Source organism: Colobus angolensis, unplaced genomic scaffold (genome assembly GCF_000951035.1).
Source record: "Colobus angolensis palliatus isolate OR3802 unplaced genomic scaffold, Cang.pa_1.0 Scaffold94, whole genome shotgun sequence".
In the NCBI taxonomy this organism is placed as follows: domain Eukaryota; kingdom Metazoa; phylum Chordata; class Mammalia; order Primates; family Cercopithecidae; genus Colobus; species Colobus angolensis.
Window position 1 is genome coordinate 5,553,118 of NW_012123376.1, and position 24,616 is coordinate 5,577,733.

At 34.6% G+C, this 24,616-nt stretch overlaps 1 protein-coding gene across 2 annotated transcripts in view; it reads left to right on the forward strand.

The window, feature by feature from the left end:
• Window positions 1-1,960: 1,960 nt before the first annotated feature.
• The window catches only part of KLHL1 (kelch-like family member 1), a 457,257-nt gene continuing 434,601 nt past the window's right edge, over window positions 1,961-24,616 (forward strand). For both annotated transcript variants that reach the window (XM_011932164.1, XM_011932163.1), the window contains exon 1: window positions 1,961-3,258. In XM_011932164.1, coding sequence (XP_011787554.1) covers window positions 2,762-3,258 — 497 coding nt within the window. In that variant the 5' untranslated portion in view covers window positions 1,961-2,761. The remainder of the gene's footprint in view (window positions 3,259-24,616) is intronic.

The window sequence follows — 24,616 nt, forward strand, 5'->3', positions numbered from 1 at the left end:
CTAAATGTGACAATATTTTTAATTCATGTTTCTTTATACCACAAATTAATTTTACATCTCCTTTGGGTTATATAAAATATTGTCCTTTAAACATATAACTTTTAACTGTAGAATATTCTTGTTAGTATTGCAGAGAAAAAGGAACTGCAAAATTAAATTTTAGAATAAGAGCAAATAAATTTTATAGTACAGTTTTTGAATGGTGGTGGATATTAACTATTGAAAAAATATATAGATAGACTTGACTTATTTTATATTATTTTAAATAAATCAAGTGAGATAATCCACGAAGCACTGATTTCTATATAAATTAATTACATGCACTTCAACTTTCAACATTACTTCTGATGGAAAGTGTTCTCTGTCCTGTTTGTGATGTGTAATTTAATATACTATTTTCTTCCCTAAGGGAAATACTTGATTCCATTGTTGGATAAAAATGATCTGTCACCAATGTTGGCTTTAAAGGGGTTTTGCTTAATAAACGAAAAACAAACAAAAATCACTGAATACTGAGAGAAAAATCAAGGCACAAGGGATTGCAGTCCAGCTGTTGTGGCATAAATCAATATTTAAAAAGCACTATAGTAATTTTTTTCCACTAAAAATAGGTCTTTTGTGCACTTAATTTCTTATTTTATTAAAGTGTTCAACTTTGTCTAAGGACTCCCAATTTAGCTTTGGTTTCTGGTTACATTTACAGCTCAACCTTGGGGGTAACTGAGCAGTAGTGTAACTGCAGTTCAGTGGTTAATTCCTATGCTCTGTTGGGGGTTACTGAAACTGTGAATGTCATGACTGGACAACCACCATATTCCTGCTTGAGTTAGGGAACACGTTGCATCTCTGGTCCCCTTGTCTTCAACAAAGATTACCAGGTTCTATTTTATTTTTTATTTTTATTTAATTTTAATTTAATTTTATTTTATTTCTTTGAGACGGAGTCTCGCTCTGCCGCCCAGGCTGGAGTGCAGTGGGGCACGGTCTCTGCTCACTGCAAGCTCTGCCTGCCGGGTTCACGCCATTCTCCTGCCTCAGCCTCCCAAGTAGCTGGGATTACAGGAGCTCGCCACCACGCCCAGCTAATTTTTTTTTTTTTTTTTTTTTTTTAGTAGAGACGGGGTTTCACCATGTTAGCCAGTATGACCAGGTTCGATTTTAATGGCTCATTAAAGGAAAGGTTAAAATATTCCAAGTAGTCATGTCCTGAAAGTGATTGCAATCATCACCATTCTAAATATGGATATAAGGAAAAAACACATCTTCTCCAAACACCCATATGCAAGATAGTAAGTAGACTTTGGCTATTCTCATTTATTGTGTAAATTCTTCCATGCATAGTATACAATGATCTATGTACTAGAAGGTTATGCCTTGAGATTCTCTTTTATCATTTTATTATATACATTGATTTACACTGATAACAGTTTTCATTCCGAGGCTGCACACCAAATGCACTGATTTCGCAAACCCCGTCCCCTGTGTTCAGATGTCCATCTTCAAATTTCTACCGTGTGCCTCTGGCCCCAGGGGTGAAGCACTGCCTGGGTGCATTAATAGCAGAATCACAATGTAAGTGTCAGGACGGTGGCATCATCACATTTTGACGCCAGCATCCCTGTTTCTTCTGTGTCTCACTACAGAGAAACTAAGGCTAAAGGTTAAAAGATACGGTTTATTAAATAATTCAAGCCATTAACCTGCAACCTGCAAACTGATGGCAGCCTATTAAGTTTACACTGCCATGATTCATACGTAGTGTTTACTGATGCAAAAGCATAATGCCTGTTTTCTTTCCTTGTATTGCTACACAGTAACGTAATGAGGAAGGAGGTTGGAAAAGGTGACAAGACCCACGCAAGGGGACAATAACAGCAGCAGTCTCACTTGCATAAAGAAGATTGAAGCCTTCCCTCCCTCCCTCCATCTCTCCGTATAGGCCCCAGTGCACATCTGCGTCACTTACGGGGGAGGAGGAGGAGCTGAGGCAGAGAGAAAATTGTACTGTGAGGACCTTGACAGCTTCACAGGCGGGCTTTTTTCTTTTGCCTCCCTATATGCGTTAGAATATCTATTTTTCTCTTTTACAAACTGACTATATAAAACCACCTCTTCTGGCATTGCAGAAAGCAATTGACTTTCTCAGAGCCACCCGGCAGGCTATCAGGGCATCCTCGAAAAGGCCAGGGACAGGGGCGCAGGTGCACTAAGAGAGCTGGCGAGGGGTACGCTTCCTCGAGACTTGGGTCTCTTCTCTCTGCGCTCTCCAGACACTGAACTCTGAGCTGCAAGGACAAGAACGCCACCACCTTCCCTACTAAGGCTCTGCCACAAGCGCATCCCAGTGAGGTGTATCCAGCTGCAGCCGCCTCCGGAGCTTGGGAGCGCTCAGACCTCCCTCCCTCACGCATCTCCAGCCTAAGGCTTGTCCCACCTCGCCATAACCACGGGGCTCCTGTGCGGGCATCGAGGATTCTCAGCCTTTGGCGTCCCAGTCCTGCCTCTGCTCCTGCCCAGTGGTGTCCCCACGCCCAGGTCCTGTGAACCCAACCGCGGCTGAACCGCGCGGCTTTGCCGTCCGCGCTCCAGCCTTCGTCTGACAGGGCGCGCAGCCCGCCTCGCGTCTTCTGGCTCTAGGGGTGCAGAGGGCGCATCCCGCTTCTTCTTCTTCCTCCGCCCCCGGGCTCCGCTGGCCTCCCCCACCTGCTGACCAGCCTACTCCTGCGTGAGCTGCTAGCCTTTTGGCTTCTGTGCGTAAAGCATGTCAGGCTCTGGGCGAAAAGACTTCGATGTGAAGCACATTCTGCGACTCCGCTGGAAACTCTTCAGCCACCCGTCACCGTCCACCGGCAGCCCGGCGGGGGGAGGCTGCCTACAACAGGACGGCAGTGGCAGCTTTGAGCACTGGGGACCCAGCCAGAGCCGCCTGCTCAAAAGCCAAGAGAGAAGCGGTGTGAGCACTTTCTGGAAGAAACCTTCCTCCTCTTCCTCTTCGTCTTCCTCTCCGTCCTCTTCCTCCTCTTCCTTCAATCCGGTGAATGGCACCCTGCTTCCAGTTGCCACGAGGCTGCAGCAAGGGGCTCCTGGACAGGGCACCCAGCAGCCAGCCAGGACTCTCTTCTATGTGGAGTCCCTAGAGGAGGAGGTGGTGCCAGGCATGGACTTTCCTGGACCACACGACAAAGGGCTGGTTCTGCAAGAGCTCAAAGTGGAGCCAGACAGCTCGAGCCAGGCAACAGGTGAAGGATGTGGACACAGGTACAGTAAGTCCGCATGGGGCTTCCAAGCATCTTTCAATTTCCGCTCATTTCACAGCGTGTGCTCTGTGGCTACTAAGTCTAAAATGTTTCAGGTTGAAAGTGTGCGTTAAGAGATGCCAGCCTGGTTTCGATTACTCAAGTTCTAATTTCATTACAAGTTTGCTCATTAATTTCTATTGGCTCAGACACGTCATTTTTCTTTTTGGAAGTTTTCAAAGTTATAGCCACCAATTGAACTTACATTCATTTTTGTAAGTCTTCAAGGGGAGTAGTTCTCATATTCCTGAGATTATTGTGTTCTTCTGTCATATACATTGTATCAGTTGTTCCGTTATATGAAGGTGAAAATTTGCTTTACACATCATCAGAATGCATCTCATATATTGGCCTGGTAACTGACTTAGCATATAGTCTAAGGTCCCTGTGGTTTGAATCTATTCCAAAATGAGGCCACTGGACAGCAACATTATTTTACCTCTCTTTTTGCTCCTGAAATGCACTGGTCTTATTCTCTTTTGGTCCTTTTACTTTGTGTTCACTCTTGCCTTGTTCAGAATAAGTCTTTGAATGAAACTGTTGTGGAGTCCCTTTGCATTTAGCTGTTGTGGTTTGTTGGCTCAGTATTGAAATTGTGTCTCCTTGATAAGCAGCTCAGTATTTATTTCTAGTTTATTTCTAATATTATGCTTCTTTGTGTAGAGTTCTGCTGCTTTAAAGACTTATAGAAAATCCTTCATCGACATAAAACTCCCGAGTTTTACATTTTGAGAGAATTGACTCATTAGTATTCTAAACCACATCATTGCTAGTTTTGGATTATAGTCAGGATATGAAATAATTTGCATTTAGATTCATGTGATATCAGAATACATTATTAAAGAAGAACTACAGGAGAAATATAGGAAAATGATAATGAATATATTAAGACATTTTAATTACTACACAATAACAAATTAGTAACAGAATCATCTTTTTTAAACTTTTGGTTAATTGAATCAGTTTCTTATAAATTTGATTAAGTAGCAAAAAGAAGAGATAAAATTATATATGTATAACTTATATGTGTATAAATATGTGTGTATGTATATATATGTGCTCCCTAATTATGCTGACATATGTGGTTATAGATTTAAAAATATCCTTAAATATTTTCAATTATATGCATTATACATATTTTAGTTTAATTTCAGAGATTGAACATATTCTAATATTATATTAAGATATGTACTATAATGTAAGATAATTTTAATGAGGAAGAAGTATAATCTGGAATGACCAATTATGTCAATGGTTTTTCTGTATATAGGAGACCTAAATATAAGTTTATCTATTATTCCATTAAGTGAAATATTTTATGAAAAAGAATTACAACTTTAGGTACTATGAATACTATGAAGTGATTAAATGTTACTAAAAGTTATTTAATATACTAGTCACCTATAATTTTATAATTTAAAAAATAAAACGTACTGAAATGTTTATACCCTTTTGTTGAGTAAATATAAACACTTTTTGTGGGGAATTATCCAGAAACATTAACCAATTCACCTTATATATTTAAAAGGAAACTAGGTTAAGTATTTATCAATTACTATTTTATTATAACTGATAGTTTTTAGATTCTAACAGCTCAAGAAGAAATTTATACATTATGTGTTTGTAAATTTTTAAATTCTTTGAATAAGCTCCTAGAAATATTAATGTTTCATATTTTCTTAAAGTTTTCTTTATACCAAATACATTTTTAAATAAACAAGGCATATTCATAATTAGTAGTTTATAAAGACTTTCATGTAAGTTAGAGTTTTGAAAACATTAATGGAGTAGTGACTTAAGAAATTTTAATAAATTAACAAATATAAAACTAGTAACAGAAAAAACAGCTTAGGAGGAAACACCAGACTTAACAAGTTTCTTACTTTTGAAAATACTTTATTATTTTTATTCTCAAAGAGTTGTGAGTGATAAGAATTCCTAAATTAACCCATCTACCAACCAAAATCATCTTCAATGTTGGAATCAAATTATCTTATGAGATTTGGCATGTGTAAACTCTTGAAAATCAGGTCCAATTTTATTTTTAGTCTAGTTTCTTACTAGACAAATCAGTTAGCACTGTATGTATTTGATGGATTTATATGTTCTTAAACTTTCATAGAGAACTGGTTCTGTGCTCATGATTGATTGAAAACCACACTAATACAACTAGCAATTAATCATTATCAGTATATAATATTTTAATATGCAGTAAAAGTAGGAGTCACTGACTAGAAGAGACAACATTTCCAAAGTAAAATACTGAATGGAAATTTTATTATGCTTTAGAAATTTATGCAAAATAATGAGTAATGTGGGTTTAATTTTTTTCTATAACAGCATATCCAGAAAAGCTACATAGTGTTTATGATGATCAGCAACAACATAAACTATATGAACTCTGTATGATAATTTTTATCACTTAGGTCATTATTATATCACCAATGATGTCATTTTTAATAATGAGCATTGTGTTTTATAAATTCTGACATTTCTGCTAAGTTAATACTTACATATAAAACATGAGTTGGCCCTTTCTCTGACCTTGTATTTATTCATTGTATTGATCTTCTCTTTATTCATTTAGTTTCATACTAGTTAGAACATTGCTTTAGACAAATATGACTAGCTCAGTTGAGTAAACTGGTTAGAACAGCAGATGGAGGACATTTGGGGAAAGTTGCTCACAATCTCAGAATTCTGGAAAGGTCAAATTATCATAGACTTGAAACATAAAGGTAGTGGGAAATATTGTGGTAAACCAATTCAGGGCCAAAACTCAACCTTTTTCTTACCTTACTAAATTAAATGCTTACTATCTGCACTCCACCCTAAGTAAATCTCAGTGCTCTACTAACTTGACCACATAAATAATACTTTTTCTATAATAGTTTACTGGCCTGTTAATCATTAATTTCTCTACTTCCCTGTCTAAATGATATGATTTCCTGGATATTCAGATAACCATATATTTTTGTTTTGGATATTTCAGTCCAAGATTCCATATGTAGTAAACTAAAACACCAAAGAGCAATATTTATATTCTTGCATTTTATAGTGATGTGAGTGGGAGAAGACATGTCATGTTTTAACTGCTTGCTTTTTTAGATTCTGAATTCTTACAAAGTGCAGTCATTTTATCCCATGGTATTAGCTACCATCCATAAACTGTCTTTTCAGATTTGCATCTCTAAATCTAGCCCTCCTCTCCTGAACTGTAGTCTTACACAGCCACCTCTCTTCTTGACCTCTTTGATGGATGTCATAGGGTCCATTCAAATATAACATGTACAAAATTGAGCTTATAGTTCTTATTCTGTCTTGCTCAATTTCCTTCTACTGTATTTCAGAGAATAGCTTTCTACAAATTAGTTTGTGCAAGCCAGAATTCCAGGATCACATTGGTCAATATCTTCTTTCCCCTCAATTTTAATATGCCTCCAATAATTGCTGCTTTTGCTTAGAAAATCTTCCCTATACATATCCCACATCTCTTCATAGCTATTTTCTGCACCTAATCTAAGCTACTATCTTCTTTCAACTCTAGTTTTGCAACTTCCATCTCTTATCACCTCCCCTCCTTATCTTTGCCTCCTCAAGGCCATTCTCTACACTGAAGTGGATACAAATTCAGAATGGTGAACTATTTTTCCACATCCCTCACTCCCTCATTCTCCTTTTTCCCCACCAAAGGATTTCCAACACTCCTTGATCACAGTTCATACTATGGACACCATCTGATTACAATCTTTACCATGGATTACCTGGTTCTGAATGATCTGTCCTTTGTCTGCTATGTAGGCCATTCACTTACCAACCTTCCCCTTACCCTCTGTTTTCCAGACTTAATATCCTTCACTATAATTTCTCACTGCCTCTGGAATTCACAAAGTTGTTTCCCCTCTTTGCATAGAGACTATCCTTTCCTTAACTGCTCCCTTCCTGAGTTCATCCGTATTCATCACAGAGATGTCATGCATAAACGTGCTGTACCTTTCCCAGGAAAGGAGTTCTTGATCACCCAAACAAATCATATCCTGTGTTTTCTCTTCTTAGAAATCTCTTCTCTACTTTTTAAAAATTTTCTTATTGAAGCTTGTAGCCATATATTAGTATCTGTGTTGATTTTGTCTGTAAGTGAATTTCCAAGTGGAGAGGAGTATGTCTGTTTTACTCATCATTTTACCCCTATCATGGAGCAGGTAGTTACTCAATAAATACTGTCAAATGAATAAATATTTGATATAATCATATTGAGTGGCATTGATTAAAAGCTTGCTTTTTGCCAGTTAGCATGTTGAATATTTATATGTGTAAGTTAAAATTCATAACATCTTATAATCCTGCTACATTTATGTATGCCCCTGGTATAATGATTACATAGATAAGAAGACTGAAATATAAAGACGGTAATTAATTTTCCTAGAATCACAGACTTCTAAGTAATAGGGCTGGACTTTAACTCTTTCTATTTGACTCCAGATACCATATTGGTCATTGTGCTGAATCTTGTTTCTCTATGCTTAGACAAACAAACAGAACCAAAGAAAAGAGGCAGCATCTGAGGTTACGGAGAAATAATTTTCTTTTTCCCTTGATGGAGATTATGTTTGAATGTTTAAATAGACTTCTTAAAATGACAGTCATAGAAAAATTCTAGGTACATCTCACTCAAAGATGACTTCTTAGCCCAAGTTAGAAAACACTTTATTATTTTCTAAATTATAGTTCATTCAGTGTATTTTATGTTATAATTAATAAACAATACACAAATATAACCTAGAAATGGAAAGAAATAATTATTTTGGAGACCAAATTAGAGCTTTAGGATAGAAAATCTGCTTATGAAGTTTGGAACCATTGATAAAGTATTGTCACTGAAAGAGAGCTTGCACCATTAAAATCTCATGGAAGTTAGTGGGACATGTACCAGTCTCTTGTTTAAAATAATAATAATCTCTGCTTCAGTCAAGGGGAAAACCAACTTTGAAAATGATAAAGGACTACGTTCTCAGGAATGTGGTTCTCAAACTATACTTTTATGAAATTAAAGTGAAATAATGTTCATCTTCTTTACCACCCCAAATTTTAGAGTGAAAAATAATATAATGGAACAAACTTACTAAATTTTACTTTTGTTTTTTTTTTGCTCATTTATCCTAGGTTTCTGTGTCATATAGTTTACTATTATTTAAACCAAAACTAGCAAAAGTAAGACCTTATTTGAGAAAGCTTATTTTATCTATGTTAGATCATAGATAAATTCATATCATTATGATGAATTTACAAATGCTACATGGTATTCTACCCAGGAGCCCACAATGTCTAGGCACCCCACTCTCTGAGCAAGTGTGCTTTAGAGGAACTAAAACGATCATAAAAAAATAGAGCTATTCACCGGGCATTGTGGCTCACGTCTGTAATCCCAGAACTTTGGGAGGCCGAGGTGGGTGAATCGCCTGAGGTCAGGAGTTCAAGACCAGCCTGCCCAATATGGTGAAACCCTGTCTCTACTAAAAATACAAAAATTAGCCGGGCATGGTGGCAGCCACCTGCAATCCTAGCTCCTCGGGAGGCTGAGGCAGGAGAATTGCTTGAACCCTGGAGGCGGATGTTGCATCACAGCACTGCACTCCAGCCTGGGGGATAAGAGTGAGACTTCAGAGCAGAACTATCTGTGAGAAAGATAGTATAAACCTCATATAAACTATAGTTTATACTATACTGTACTTACATATGAATGTAAGCACAAGATGCAGTAGGAATTTTAAATGAAACATGCGAGTTGAAGGACAATATTGTATTTTTTTCTTCTATAAATGTTTAATGAATATTTTGCAGACCACATGATTAGCCTTTCTATGGTACTATTTCAAATTGTTTAGAAAAATAAAGAAAGCCTACGTATCTAATCAAAATTGGCATTTGGCTGACATAGAATATAATACTTACCAGATATTTGTGTTTGTTGGTTTCTTTTTACGAGTCTCCAAATATAATTTATGTATCCTCAGATATTATGCTTCTCATGACTACATGTTAAGTCAAATTTTGATTATTTTTGACCAATAACTCTTATAGAATATACAGAAAACTGTTATCTGTAGCATATGTTGGAATTAAATCAAGTTTCTGAGCATAAAAATGGGCAGCATTTTAATCAGAGTCTCAATGTCATGATCAATACATCACATTATTGATTTTATTGTACCATCTAAAATAACTTTAGGTATGTTTGTGGTAGTTGTAAAAAACAAATGGTCTGAAATTTACAGATTAATTTAAGTCAGATAAGGATGAGTTTACTTTTATTCATTTCAGATAGTTATTTAAAACTTTAAAGAAAAGATCTGATGAAGATACAGATAATCTGAGCAAAATTAAAGATGGTTTTGAAGATCTTGAAATATAAGTATAGGCAAAAATTCTGTTGTACTAAAAAGGCTAGATGCTGGCTACGTTTGCTGACTTTTCAGGATCTGAAAACAATATAAATGTTAAAGAAAGATCCACAAAGGTCAGCCTCACTAGGGAAAATGATGCACTATGATTGCAGGAGTCCCTGAAAAATAAATTTTGAATGGAGAACCTATGAGGCAAATCATTTTGACCTAAGATCCTGTCACAGAAATGATGCTTTTTGAGAATAATCTGAGAATCTTCAAAAATAATGAAAGGTGAAGTCAGCATATATTAATTCTAAATACAGTCTTTTTTATTATTTAGGTAGTTTTGTCACAATTCTGATAGGGGATGATTATTGATACAACTCTTTCAGTTGTGTTTCATACTATATTTGTTGGTGATACTGTATCCTGATAGATTCTCTTGCCATCATTTTTTCTAAGTGTTACATTTGCTCATGTAAACTAGCATTTAATCTTGACTGAAATATGAAGGAATAACTTAAATTATACAATCAGAAAATTGGGATGGTTTATACTACAGGGGAAGGAAAGAATCCAATTATTTTCTATTTTTTGAAGAGGTGGATGTCAATACCTCTTTCAAAAAGAAAACATCTGTTTTTGGTTTGTTTGTTTGTTTGGTAGATTCTAATTACATTCAAATGCACAAAGGTCTCTTCAGGTTAGTATTTCCATCTAACAGAGCTTCAGAAAAAATAGAAAAATAGGTTATGAGAGGAAAAGTATTTTTATAATTTTTATATTTAAATTTATGAATATAAAACATTCTGAGATTCACCTTTGAATTCTACTATTTTTGAAAGTAAATACGTAGTCATTTTCAGTTGTAATAAAATTTAAATAAGATTGCTACTTTTTCAGTCACTTTCCCTTTGATATAATATTAATAGTATGTAACTTAATTAAGCAATTGTATAAATTTAATAACTAGACATAAGTATTTTCGTGATTCACTGATGATTTATAAACATTTATTTGTGTTATTTACTCTTCAAAAGGCATGACATTTTTGTTTGTTTGTTTGTTTTTAATATGTGGTAAACATTGTGATAACCACTAAGAAGTTGTATTTACTTTTTATTTTTGTATTTTTTTCTTTTAAACTTCAATTTTAGTTTTGGGGATAAATGTGCAGTTTGTTACATGAGTAAATTGTGTGTCACAGGCGTTTGGTGTACAGATTATTTCAACACTCAGATAATAAGCCTAGTACTCAATAGGTAGTTTTTTTGATTCTCACTATCCTCTCACCCTCCACCCTCAAATGGGCCCCAGTATCTATTGTTCCCATCTTTGGTGTCCATGTGTACTAAGTGTTTAGCTCCCAATTGTAAGTGAGAACATGCAGTATTTGGTTTTCTGTTTCTGCATTAATTCGCTTAGGATATCGGCCTCCAGTTCCATCCATGTTGCTTCAAAACACATGATTTCATTTATTTTTTAAAGGCTATGTAGTGTTATATGGTATATATGTGCCACATTTTCTTTATCCAGTCCATCATTGATGGGTATCCAGGTTGGTTCTATGTCTTTGCTATCGTGAGTACTACAATAAATAACATATGAGTGCATGTGCCTTTACGGTAGAATGATTTATTTTACTTTGGATATATACCCAATAATGGGGTTGTTTGGTTGAATGGTAGTGCTATGTTAAGTTCTTTGATAAATTGCCAAACTGCTTTCCACAGTGGTTGAATAAATTTACTTTCCCACGTGTAGTGTAAAAGTGTACCATTTTCTTTCCAACCTTGCCAACATCTGTTATTTTTTGACATTTTAGTAATAACTATTCTGTCTTTTTAACAATAGATATTTTTATTTTTTGTGAATGGAAGGGTGTTCTTGATTTGGTTCTCAGCTTGGACATTGTTGGCATATAGGAATGCTAAGCATTTTTGTACATTGTTTCTTTTTATCCTGAAATTTTACTAAAATTGTTTATCAGACCTAGGAGCCTTTGTGAAGAAACTATGGGGTTTTCTAGGTATAAAATCATATCATCTGTGAAGAAAGATAGTTTTACTCCTCTTTTCCTGTTTGGATGGTTCTTATTTTTTTCTCTTGCCTGATTGCTCTGACTAAGACATCCAGTTCCATGTTGAGTAAGAGTGGTGAAAGTTGACTTCCTTGTCTAGTTCTGGTTCCCAAGTGGAATGCTTTTAGCTTTTGCCCATTCAGTATGGTGTTGGCTGTGGGTTCATCATAGCTGTCTCTTATTATTTTGATGTATGTTCTTTTAATGCCTAGTTTGTTAAGGGTTTTAAACATGAAGTGATACTGAATTTTATTGAAAGACTTCTCTTCATTTATTGAGATAATTGTGTGGTTTTTGGTTTTAGTTTTGTGTATGCAATGAATCACATTTTATGATTTGCATGTATTGAACCAACCTTGCAATTCAGGGATAAAGTATACTTGATGGTGGTACATTAGCTTTTTCATGTGCTGCAAGATTGAATTTGCTAGTATTTTGTTGAGGATTTTTTCATCCATATTAATCAGGGTTATTGGCCTGAAATTCTCTTCTGCATTGTGTCTCTGCCAGGTTTTGGTTTCAGAATGAGGCTTGCCTCCAATGAGTTAGGGAGAAGTTCCTCCTTCTCAGTATTTTGGAATAGTTCCAGTAGGATTGGTATCAGCTTTTCTTTATATAATACATCTGGTAGAATTTGGCTGTGAATCCATCTGGTCTATGGATTTTTCTCATTGGCAGGTGTTACTGATATAATTTCAGAACTTGTTGGTATGTTCAGGGTTTCAGTTCCTTCCTGGTTCAGTCTTTGGAGGTTGTATGTTTCCTGGAATTTACCAGTTTCTTCCAGGCTTTCTAGTTTGTGTGCATAGAGCCAATCATAATAGTCTCTCAGGGTATTTTTTGTGTGTGTTTCTGTGGGATAGGTGCTAATGTCTCCTTTATTGTTTCTGATTGTATTTGGATCTTCTCTCTTTTACTTTAATAGTTTAGCTAGTAGTCTATCAAACTGATTCATTCTTTCAAAAAACTAACTTTTGATTTTGGTGATCTATGTATAGCTTTCTGCTTTCAATTTTGCTCAGTTCAGCTGTGATTTTGTTTGCTTCTTTACTTCTACTAGCTTTGGGGTTGGTTTACTCTTGATTGTCTATTCCTCTAGGTGTGATGTTTGTTAGTTAATATGAAATCTTTCTAACTTTTTGATGTGGGCATTTAACACTATGTTTTCTTCTTATCACTATCTTAGCTGTGTCCCAGAGATTCTGATATGTTTTATCTTTGTGAGTTTTTTTCCCATTATTTTAAATTAATTGTTTGATGTCTGTCTTAATTTCATTGCTTGACCAAAAGTCATTCAGAAGCAAATTTTGTAACTTCCATGCAATTGAATGGTTTTGAGATCTTCTTAAGTGGTGATTTCTTTTTCTATTTCACTGTGGTACAGGAATGTGGTTGGTATAATGTTGGTTTTTTATATTTTTTGAGAATTGTTTTATGTCGGAGCATGTGATTGATTATTGATTATGTGCCATGTGCAGATGAGAAGAATATATATTCTGTTGTTGGATTGACTCTCCTGCAGAAGTCTGTCAGGCCCATTTAGTTAAGTGTCAAATTTAGGTCCTGAGTATTTTTGTTAGCTTTCTGCCTCAGTGATCTGCCTCATACTATCAGTAGTGTATTGACATCTCCCACTTTAATTGTGTAGCTATCTAAGTCTCTACACCATTCTCTAAGAACTTGTTTCATAAATCTGGTGTTCCAGTATTGAGTACATATATATTTAGGATAGTTAAATTTTCTCATTGACTCAAACCGTTTATCATCATGGGAAGCCCTTCTTTTTTCCTTTTAGATTGTTATTATTTGAAAACTTGGTTTTTGTTTTTTTGTTTTTGTTTTTTTTTTTTCTGAAATTAAAACAGCAACCGTTGATTTTTTTTGTTGGTTTTCTATTTGCTGGATAGATTTTTTTTCATCCCTTTACTTTGAACCTATGGCTGTCATTACATGTGTGATGAGTCTCTTGAAGATAGCTTAAGGTAGGGTGCTGCTTCTTTATCCAACTTGCCACTCTGTGTTTTTTATGTGGGATGTTTAACCCATTTACTTTCAAGGTTAATAATGATATGTATGGATTTGATGCTGTCCTTGTATTATTAGCTGGTTATTTTGTTGATCTGATTGGGTAGTTGCTTTATAGTGTCAAAGGAAATGTACTAAAGTATGTTTTTGTGGTGACTGGTAATGACTTTTTGTTTCCATGTTTAGTACTTCCTTAAGGACTTTTTGAAAGGCAAGTCTGGTGTTAACAAATTCTCTTAGCATTTACTTGTCTGAAAATAATTTTATTTCTCCTTTGCTTATGAAGCTTACTTTGGTTGACTGTGGAATTCTTGGTTGAAATTTCTTTTGTTTAAGAATGATGAGTACAGGCCCACATCTTCCGGTTTGTAGGCATTTTTCTGAAAAATCCACTGTTAGCCTGATGGGATTCCATTTTTAAGTTACATGCCCCTTCTTTCTAGCTACATTTATTCATTTTTATTTTGTGTCAATCTTAGATAATCTGATGACTATGTGTCTTGGGAATGGTTGTCTTGTATAGTATCTCTCAGGGGTTCTCTGAATTTCCTAAGTTTGAATGTCAGCCTCTCTAGTGAGGTTGGGGAAATTTTTGTAGATAATATCCCCAAATAAGTTTGCAAGTTGCTTTCTCTCTCATGCTCTGTTTCAGGGACATCAACGTGTTGTCATTTTCGTCTTGTTGCATAATTTCTCAGAAGTTTTGTTCATTATTTCTCACTCTTCAGTTTTGTCTGACTGAATTGATTTGGATAGCTGGTCTTCAAGTTCTGAGATTCTTTCCTTAGCTTGCTGTGTGCTGCTGTTAACACCTGCAGTTGTGTTGTTATATTCCTAAAGTGAGTTTGTCAGCTCTATCATATCATTTGGTTCTGTCTTAAAAAGGACAATTTTGTCTTTCAGCTCCTGTATAATTTTATTGGATTCCTTGGATTTCTTGGGTTGAGTTTCAACTTTATCCTGAATTGATAGTCATTAGAATATGTAATGATCTTCACTGTCATTCAGCCTCTTAATTCTAAGTCTATTATTTCAGCCATTTCAGCCTGATTAAGAGCCATTGCTAGCGATCTAATGCAGTCATTTGGAGGTAAGAAAACACTGTGGCTTTTTGAGTTGCCAGAGTACTTGAAGTGGTTCTTCCTCATCTGTGAGGCATGATGTCTTTATTTTTTGAAGTTGCTGTTACTTGAATAAAGCTTTTTGCTTTTATGTTCTTTGATGCCCTTGAGGGATTGACTGTGGTATAAGTTAGTTTCAATTAACTGGCTTTGTTTGTGGATGATTTCAGGGATCCCAGGTTCAACTTTGCACTCCCAAGCTGCATGATCAAATGCAGGGGGACTGGTATTAGACCCATGACTTTGTTCTCTGGTCTCTCAGTCTTAAGCACTTGCTACTCTGGAGGGTCCAAGGTGTTCATCGTCTACTGGCAAAAACTTGCAGATGGCGGGTTCTGGTAAAATTGCTTCATCAAGGCAGCAATGTGACATGGTCCATGTGTACATGGACTGGAATTAGTGGAGTGGTGATTCAGTGGGGGCATGACATTTTTGTTCCATAAATATTTTATAATTCTGCTTTGTAATGGTTTTATTAGCATTATTAATGTGCTCATTTCTATCTGGAAATTAGAAAATTTAAAAAAAACATTAAAATTTCAAAAAACCCTGGGTCAAATAATATTTTAATTACTACATTAAAGTCAGGATAAAAGAGCTAAAGCCCTTACTTTAGGCTGAGTAGCCAAAGATAGACTGGACTTAACCCTCACCTGAGATAACAACAACAAATAAAGAAGGAAGAAGGAAAGAGAGGTAGGAAGGAAAAGAGGGAGGGAGGGAAGAAGGAAGAAAGAAAAGAAAAAAGAATGAGAAGGAGTAAAAGAAGCAAGGAAAGAAGGAAGGAAGGAGGGAAGGAAGGAAAGGAAAGGAAACAAAAGGAAAGGAAAAGGAAAATAAAAGAGAAGAAGGAAAGAAAGAGTAGAGGGATTGGAGCTAGGGAGATAGGAAAGCAGGAGGAAGAAAGAAGAGAGGGAAGGAAAAGAGGCATAAAGAAAGGAAAGAAGAACTTTTTAAAGACATTGAACATCAGGCACTAAAGAAGAGTGATTTCCAAGATATGATAGTTAAAAAAATGAGGCAGCCTTAAAATTGTCCAAGCTGACTGTCTAGAGAGAGATTCCAGTCAGTGATATAGGAGAGGGGAAATCAAAAGAATAAGTTAGAGACCTGCCTGGCCAACATCGTGAAACCCCGTCTCTAATAAAGATATACAAATTATCTGGACATGGTGGCAGGTGCCTGCAATCCCAGCCTGCTCTGGAGGCTGAGGCAGGAGAATCACTTGAACCCTGGAGGGGGATGTTGCAGTGAGTGGAGATCACGGTATTGCTCTCCAGCCTGGGCAAAAAGAACAAAACTCCGCCTCAAACAAAACAAAACAAAAGAAGAATGTGATAACCAACCTAGATTGAAGAGATGGAGTTGAGTGTCAAGGAATATCAAGGCTATGTGAGATTACAGGACAAAATGCCAGGCAAGAGAATAATGCACAGAGAGAAAACTACAGAAATCTGTAAAGGGCTCACATGAGTATTAAGCAGATTAGTATCCAGTAGAATAATGACAGATACTTGTGTTTGAAGAAACTTCCCAAGGCTTGGGGAAGAACCACATGAGAAGAATAGAAGAATTAGTGTTGGTCATTCAAATCAGAATAGAAAACTCTCATGATTCACAGTATTGGATAAAGTTTTTTCAAAGGGTCTTGCCTTAGCAATGGAAAATATTCATAACTATCCCTAAAACACACAATGTTCTTGTTCCACTTAACAAATCTTGAAAGGAAGACTTGAGAGGATCAGACTGTTTCCAACTATTGTAACTGTGCTCAGAACAAAGTTCAAGAAGATTCACATATTCAAAAATAGTATCAAAACATGGTAACATTTGCTATCTTTCTCATCCAGAGTTTACCAGGCAGCAAAGAGGTGGACAAATATAAACCATACAAAGAAGACCAAAATCAATTAATTAAAACAAATCTAATATGGACATTATTAAATCATGTTTAAAAAGTCATATTCTAAATATTCAAAAAATTAACTAGGGACAGGTGCATATGAATAAGGCAAACATAAAACTTCCAGACCAAAATTAAATTTCAATATACAATCTTGGAGATGAAAAATACACTAGATGAAGTTAATGACAAAGCAGAAATTGCAGAAAAATAATAGTGACTTTGAAGAAGTAGCAATGAAACTATGCAAAATAAGGCAAGGAAGAAAGTTTTTATAGAAAATAACACAAGGAACAGTGAGCTATCTAAAGTTGTAAGAAGCTTAATAAATACATAATTGACATTCTCAGTGGAGAGTAAAGAGTTAGGGAAAACATATTTTTAAAATAATGACAGAAATTTTCCAAATTTGATAAAAATTATAAATTCCTAGATTCAAGAATCTCAATGAATTCTAAGCACAAGAAATATGAAATAAATTTCCATAGGTGCATTGTAATCAAATTCTCAAAAACATTGATAAACAGAAAAATATTAACATATCTAGAAAAGTAGAGAGGGATAAAAATAAGGATGATGGGACATTTCTCATTGGCAATGGTGCAAGTGAGAAGACAGTGGAACATTTTACAGTACTGTAAGGAATAAAAAGAACTGTCCTTGTAGAATTCTATATACATTCAGAATTTTTCTCAAATTTAGGATCAAGTAATATTTTCAGACATGGAATTGTTAAATTAATTTATTAGCAGCAGATGTGCTCTACAAGATGTATACTTCAGACACAAGTAAAATGACACTAGTTGTCAAAGTCTATAAAAAGAAATAAAGAACAGCAGAAATGATAATTATATAGACAAAAAAATCTTTTAAAAATTATGTAAATTTGGTAGATTTTAAAGGTAAAGACTGAAACAAAACGGAAGACTATATTGTTACACATTTACCATATGTGTATAATGACTATATGACAACAATAACATTAATACCTCAAGAGAAGAACTGAAGATATAATAACGTAAGGTTTTTATATTAAATAAGAAGTGGTACATCATTTGAAGGTAGTCTAAGGAATAGATTATAAATCCTAAAACAACCATTAAAATAATAATGCAATAAAAATAGTAAATCAAGAAATTAGAGATAATGAGCTCATAACATTATTCAATTAGTTTAAAAAAGGAAAAGAGAAAATGGGGACAAAGAAAAGATGGAATAATCAGAAAACACATAGCACAACAATAGCCTGAGCTTGGTATATCAACCATTGCATTTAGAGAAACTGGTGTGCACCTTCACAATAAAAAGTTAGAGATTATCAGATTGTACAACAAAGACCCTTATGCTGCTTACAAGAAATCCATATTAAAGATAAACACACAAATTGGTTAAAAGTAAAAGTATGATAGGTTTAGTATGCTAACTAGCAGAAAAAAAGTGGGTAGATAATATTAATACTAATCTGTCATCAGCAGTGGCATTAGGAGGAGCTCAGGTGGTAATACACACTTGCCCACTGCTTACCTCTTGCTGTGTGGCCCAGTTCCTAACAGGCCACACACTGGTACTGGTCTGTGGCCCAGGAGTTGGGGACCTCTGTCTTAGGACAATGACAGTCTTATTAGTCTGTTCACACAGTGCTGTAAAGACATCCCTAGGACTGGCTAATTTATAAGGAAAAGAGATTTGATTGGCTCATGGTTTTGTGGGATATACAGGCTCCTGCTTCTGGGGAAACCTCAGGAAACTAACAGTCATAGTGGAAGGCAAAGGGGAAGTAGACACATATTCATGTGGCCAGCAGAAGGAAGAAAGCTAGGGAATGAGGAAGTGCTACACACTTTTAAACAACCAGATATTGTGAAAACTCATTATCATGAAAACAGCAAGAGGGACCTCCACCCCCATAAAGTTGAAGGCTCAACTTCCACCATTGAGGATTATAATAATTCGACATGATATTTGGGTGGGGACACAGAGCCAAACCATATCAACTATCAATCCCCAAAATTGAAACTATTAAAAACCTACAGCTAAATCATAAAATTAAAAAACTATGTTCTTTGTAAGATCAGGAACAGGTAAGGATTTTTTTTCTTTTTACTACTTTCATTCAACATTGTATTTGAAAGGCTTTGTTCAATAAAAAAGTAAAAAGCAAAAAAAAAAAAAAATATGCTGTGGCTCACACCTGTAATCCCAGCACTTTGGGAGTCCAAAGTTGGTGGATCACGAGGTCAGGAGTTCGAGACCAGCCTAGCCAACATAGTGAAACCTCGTCTCTACTAAAAATATAAAATTTCTTATTTGAAGACAAATTGATCATCTCTGTAAAAATGAAGAAATAAAACTTTTTGCAGATACAATTGTCTATAAAAAATTGAGGAAATGGACAAAGAAATGTAGCAAGTTTAGCAAAGTGGCAGGATACAGAATAAACATACAAAATTCAATTAGATTTCTCTATATTAATGAATAATTGGAAATTTAATTGTAAAGATGATACATTTTATAATGTTAGTAAATTATGAAATAATAAAAATGAGAAAAGATGTGAAAGACTCATACACTGAAAAACCGTGCTGAGAAGAAAGAGTCACATAATGAAGAAATATTAATATATAATATTCACAGATCAGAAGACTCACTACTAATGTGGTTAATTCTTCTCCAGTTGATCTATAAAATGAACATATCACTGAAGAAAATCTTTGCATGCTTTTTTTGGTATAAATTGATGAGTTTATTCTAAAAATTCATATAAAAATTCAAAGGACCTAGAATAAACAAAACAATTTTTTGAAAAATTAAAAAATTTGGAGACTAGTATTCCTGATTTCCAGACTTGTTGTGAATCTACATTAATCAAGATAGTGTTGTATAAGTGTAAGAATATATAAATAGATTAAGAATGGATAAATACATCTGTTAGTAGTCATATAATGAATTACTATTCTGCCATATAAAAAATTTAACAACTTTTTAACTAAACCTTAGTTTAATGAAAGCTGTTCATTAGTTTAATGTTTAAACTAATGTTTAATCTTAGTTTAATTAACAACTTTCATTAAACTAAGATTAAATAAAAATGTTATTATGAGACAAAAAGCTTACTGTATGGTGTATTTCTTTTTATTGTTTATTATAAATCACATAAACTCATCCATTGTATTTATTATCCTTACTTTGCATAAAAATGTAAATCTCCCTTGCCTTGAATCATATGCTGGGATCAAATACTTCTTGAGTTTGGCATATGGCGCAAAGAGTCATTTATTATACTTACTTTACAGAATTTGATGCTGAAATATGTACATTGAGTCTTGCTGCCTTCTTCTTGATAGGAAATGAGAAAGAGGGAAGTCAAAATAATTTTTTAGTAAGCATCTCTGCACAGAAGGCTTTGCTGTGTAACCATTGGAAACTTTTTTCCTTTATCTTCATTGCCAATACTAGATGAATAATGGGAAGTATGAATACTGCTCATATGCTTTACATTAATGGGGCAGTATTTTACAATGTAAAGTCTGCGATGGAAGGAAGAGAATGAGTGAATTTTTACTTATACAGAATGTCTTGAATAATAGTAGTGTTAAATGTATAGTGCAATTTACAAAAAATGTGTATTATATGATTACATTGTAGTAAAACTTAACTTCTCGTATGTGTTTATATCAGAGAGAATAGTGTGAGTAAAATTCCACATTTTTATATTTGTTACCAGAAAATTATAATACTGTTTTCTGTGTTCTTGACATGTTACACTGAACTTTATTGCTATTATTTTTGAGTAAGAGGTTAAAAGTTACAAAATAGTAAATTTATTAAATATTGACTAAGTATAAAGCATGTAATCCATCTCAAAATTAGACGTACCATCTATAGGTGTCTTAAAAACTGGAAAATTTGCCATCTAGTGGTTGTTTATTAACATTGAAGCTACCTGGTGCCTTGAAAAAAAATGTAAGAGATGATCAACAATTAAAACTACAATATAATATAGCAGGTATATAGGAACATCAAGATATCCTACGATAGTAACAGATGCTCTGTGAAATCCTTTAATTTCACTTCTTATATCCAATTTTCACTACACTAAACATTAAACAACTCTTTCTTCTTGATGACAATTTAAAAGGACATCTCCGGAAGTTACTTTATTTAATTGAATATACTTTATTAATAATTACTAAATGTCCTGCTATTTCAAGGAACTTTTGAAACTTATACTTCAAATAAGTCTTTAATCCTTAACTTTTCAAATATTATCAATATTTACTTATTTTTTTAAAATCGAAAGATAATTAAGAGTGTCTCATAAATTGTAGTAAATTTCAACGACTTAATATCATGCATTAGTACAATGTGTAAGTATAGCTTTAAAATGGTACTACCTGTGTTTCAAATAAATTTTGCTGTTTTCAAAAGAATATACATGCAAGTTACACAGGCAACATTTATGAAATCTAGATAATTAGCAAAAATAAAAGCAAAAATAGATATGACACTCTTACAGCTTTTCTAAATTACTCTAAGTTTATGACTTCATGAAGAACATGAGGTCGCCAAGTCAGCCTTACTTACCTCTCCTGAATATTTATTGAGATAATCATAGAAGAGTGTCTGAAAAGACTTCGAGAGTTTAAAACATTATATCATAACAGTTGAGCTAGCAATGTCGTAGTATGGTCTATAATACCAGAGTTAATGAAATTAGATAGAAAATGCTTGCAGCATGTGACCAGTCTTCATTCAACAGCGCTTTATCTAGGCTTTAATATTTTAAAGTTTAATTAGCCAGAAAATAGTTACATATAGCATCATTATTCTGACATATAACCTTGTAACTAATATTATTTAAAAATCTGACAGTATTTTTCACAATGATATCTAGCCTATTATAATTAAAATCAAACACTAGGCCCTGTTTAAACTAATCCTTTCGAACAGAAAGGAAATCAAACACTGTGCCCTCTTTAAACTAATTCTCTGAATGTTTTTTGAGTTTTTAAGTACAATTTCTGAAGAATAATACCAGGAGAACTCTTCAGAGTTTATATATCACCAATGTGTTTGAAAGGCTAATTCCATCTTAAGGAGACCACCTTGCCTTGAAGTTTGCAATTGTAATAGTAAAAAAACAAAACAAAACAAAAACAAACAAACCAAAAAAAAACATATAGACTGTGAGACTTAAAAGAAAAAGAAAAGCTTATTTCTGAACATAACTAAAACAGAAAATTTATATCTGTTTATACTCTGAATAAAACTCAAGAAAGTGTATATTCTACATAAACAGGTCCAAGATTACATTGCAGGCTGAAATGAAAAGGGGTGCTAATTGTTGCTTAAATAATTCAAATTAAGTTTTACCTTCATAGGCCGGGCGCGGTGGCTCAAGCCTGTAATCCCAGCACTTTGGGAGGCCGAGACGGGCGGATCACGAGGTCAGGAGATCGAGACCATCCTGGCTAACACGGTGAAACCCCGTCTCTACTAAAGAATACAAAAAACTAGCTGGGCGAGGTAGCGGGCGCCTGTAGTCCCAGCTACTCGGGAGGCTGAGGCAGGAGAATGGCGTAAACTCGGGAGGCAGAGCTTGCAGTGAGCTGAGATCTGGCCACTGCAATCCAGCCCGGGCGACAGAGCGAGACTCCGTCTCAAAAAAAAAAAAAAAAAAAAAAGTTTTACCTTCATTCACATTAGGTGATGTTAGATAGATAGCTGGTCTTTTCTTTACTGTTTATTACAGAAGAGATTCTAAACTGAAAATCTGCTAAACACATATTCCTCCTACCTTGTACGTGAAGACAAATTATACTACGCAGAGAAAAGATTTCCTCTGCTTTGAGGTTTTGTTTTTGTGGTTTGGATTTTATTTATTTTAAAATCTATTCTTGATATAGCAAATGCCTGTTAGGATTCACATTTGTAAGATTTTTCTTGTTAAGTACAAACTCTTGCCAACTCTCAAAATGTAATGGTTGCAAAATGTCATGTTAAGATTTTTACTGAAGATAGTGGGGGAAGTTCTCAAAGTCCCATAATGAATGCTAATTACCCTAGAACTGAGCCATTATACTGGATGTGCCTTTAAAGTTCCAACTCACTTAAGCATTTTTCCTGCAATACATTGGATCATGGATTCATTTTACACAGCATTTGAAGCAGTATCTAATCTACCTACAAATTACCTTCGAGTCAGCTATGAGCTGTGGAATCTAGATGATAATCTTGCTGTTCTTTCTAGGACCCTCCTGTTGGTGATTTCTTCCTTTTTTCTTGCTACCATCTTTTGCTGAGAAGATTCCCTCTATGCTTTCCCTGCAGTAGGAGGTAGCCCGCCATCTTGTGATTTCTCTTCTTTAAGACTATCTGGAAATAATCACAAAATAGTGTCATGTTTTTACGGGATATTACTTCTGGCAGAAAAAAAAAAAAAGAAAATGACATGATATTTTTGAAAAGTCAAAAATTGCTAAGATTTCTTAAAAACAAACAAACAAACAAACAAAAAAACCAGCTACCTTTTAAAAATATTCCTGACAAGCTCAAACAACTCAATAGGAAGAAATAAAACAAAAGTAAAACAAACTTCTGCTGCCAGAAGTAATATTAATAATCAAATTAATCTAACTTAAAATGGGCAAAGACATCAATAGACATTTTCAAAAGAAGACATTCAAATGGCCAAAGATATAAGTAAAAGTGCTCACCATCATTACTCATCAGAGAAATATGAATCAAAGCTATAATGAGATAAAATCTCACCCCAGTTAAAATGACATTTATTAAAGACCAAGAAATAGGGGATGCTGGCGAGGATATGGAGAAAGGGGAGCCCTCATATGCTGTTTGTGAGAATGCAAATTAATACAACCACTTTGAAGAACAGTATGGAGGTTCCTCAGAAAACTAAAAATATAACTACCATATAATCCAGCAATCCCTCTACTGGGTACGTATCCAAAAGGAAGGAAAGTAGTTCCCTCTACTGGGTACGTATCCAAAAGGAAGGAAAGTAGTTCCCTCTACTGGGTACGTATCCAAAAGGAAGGAAGGAAAGATGAAGAAACATCTGCTCTCCGGTGTTTATTGCAGCATGATTAACAATAGCTAAAATATGGAATCAACCTAAGTGTTGATCACTGGACAAATGGATAAAAAATGTGGTACATATATGCAATAAAGCATTATTTGGTTGTAAAAATGAATGAAATCATGTTAATTGCAGCGACATGGATGGGACTGGATGGCCTTATATTAAGTGAAATAAGCCAGACACAGAAAAATAAATATTGTTTGTTCTCATTCATATCTGGGAACTAAACAAAAATTTGAACTCATGGAGATAGAGTGTACAATGATGGTTACCACCATCTGGAAAGAGTATTAGAGAGTGTGGGGGGTGGGGTGGAGGGAGAAGGGACAGTTATTCAATACAATAATACAGTTAGATAGAAGAAATAAGATATTGGGTTAAAGAGCACAATGGGATGACTATAGTTAACAGTAATTTTTTGTTTATCTCAAAATAACTAAAAGGGTAGACTTGGAATGTTTCTAACACAAATGATAAATGCTTAATGTAATGAATGTTTCATTACCCTAATTTGATCATTACATATTATATGCTTTTATTAGAGTATTATATGTACCTCATAAATATGTACAACTGTCATTTATCCATAACAATTTAAAATAAAAACTTAAATGTTCTTGCCAGAACTGACTTCATGGGCAAGCAATTGGCCCAGTCTCACTGCCTGGGATGTAGATGAATCCCACACTTGGTTTAATCCTCT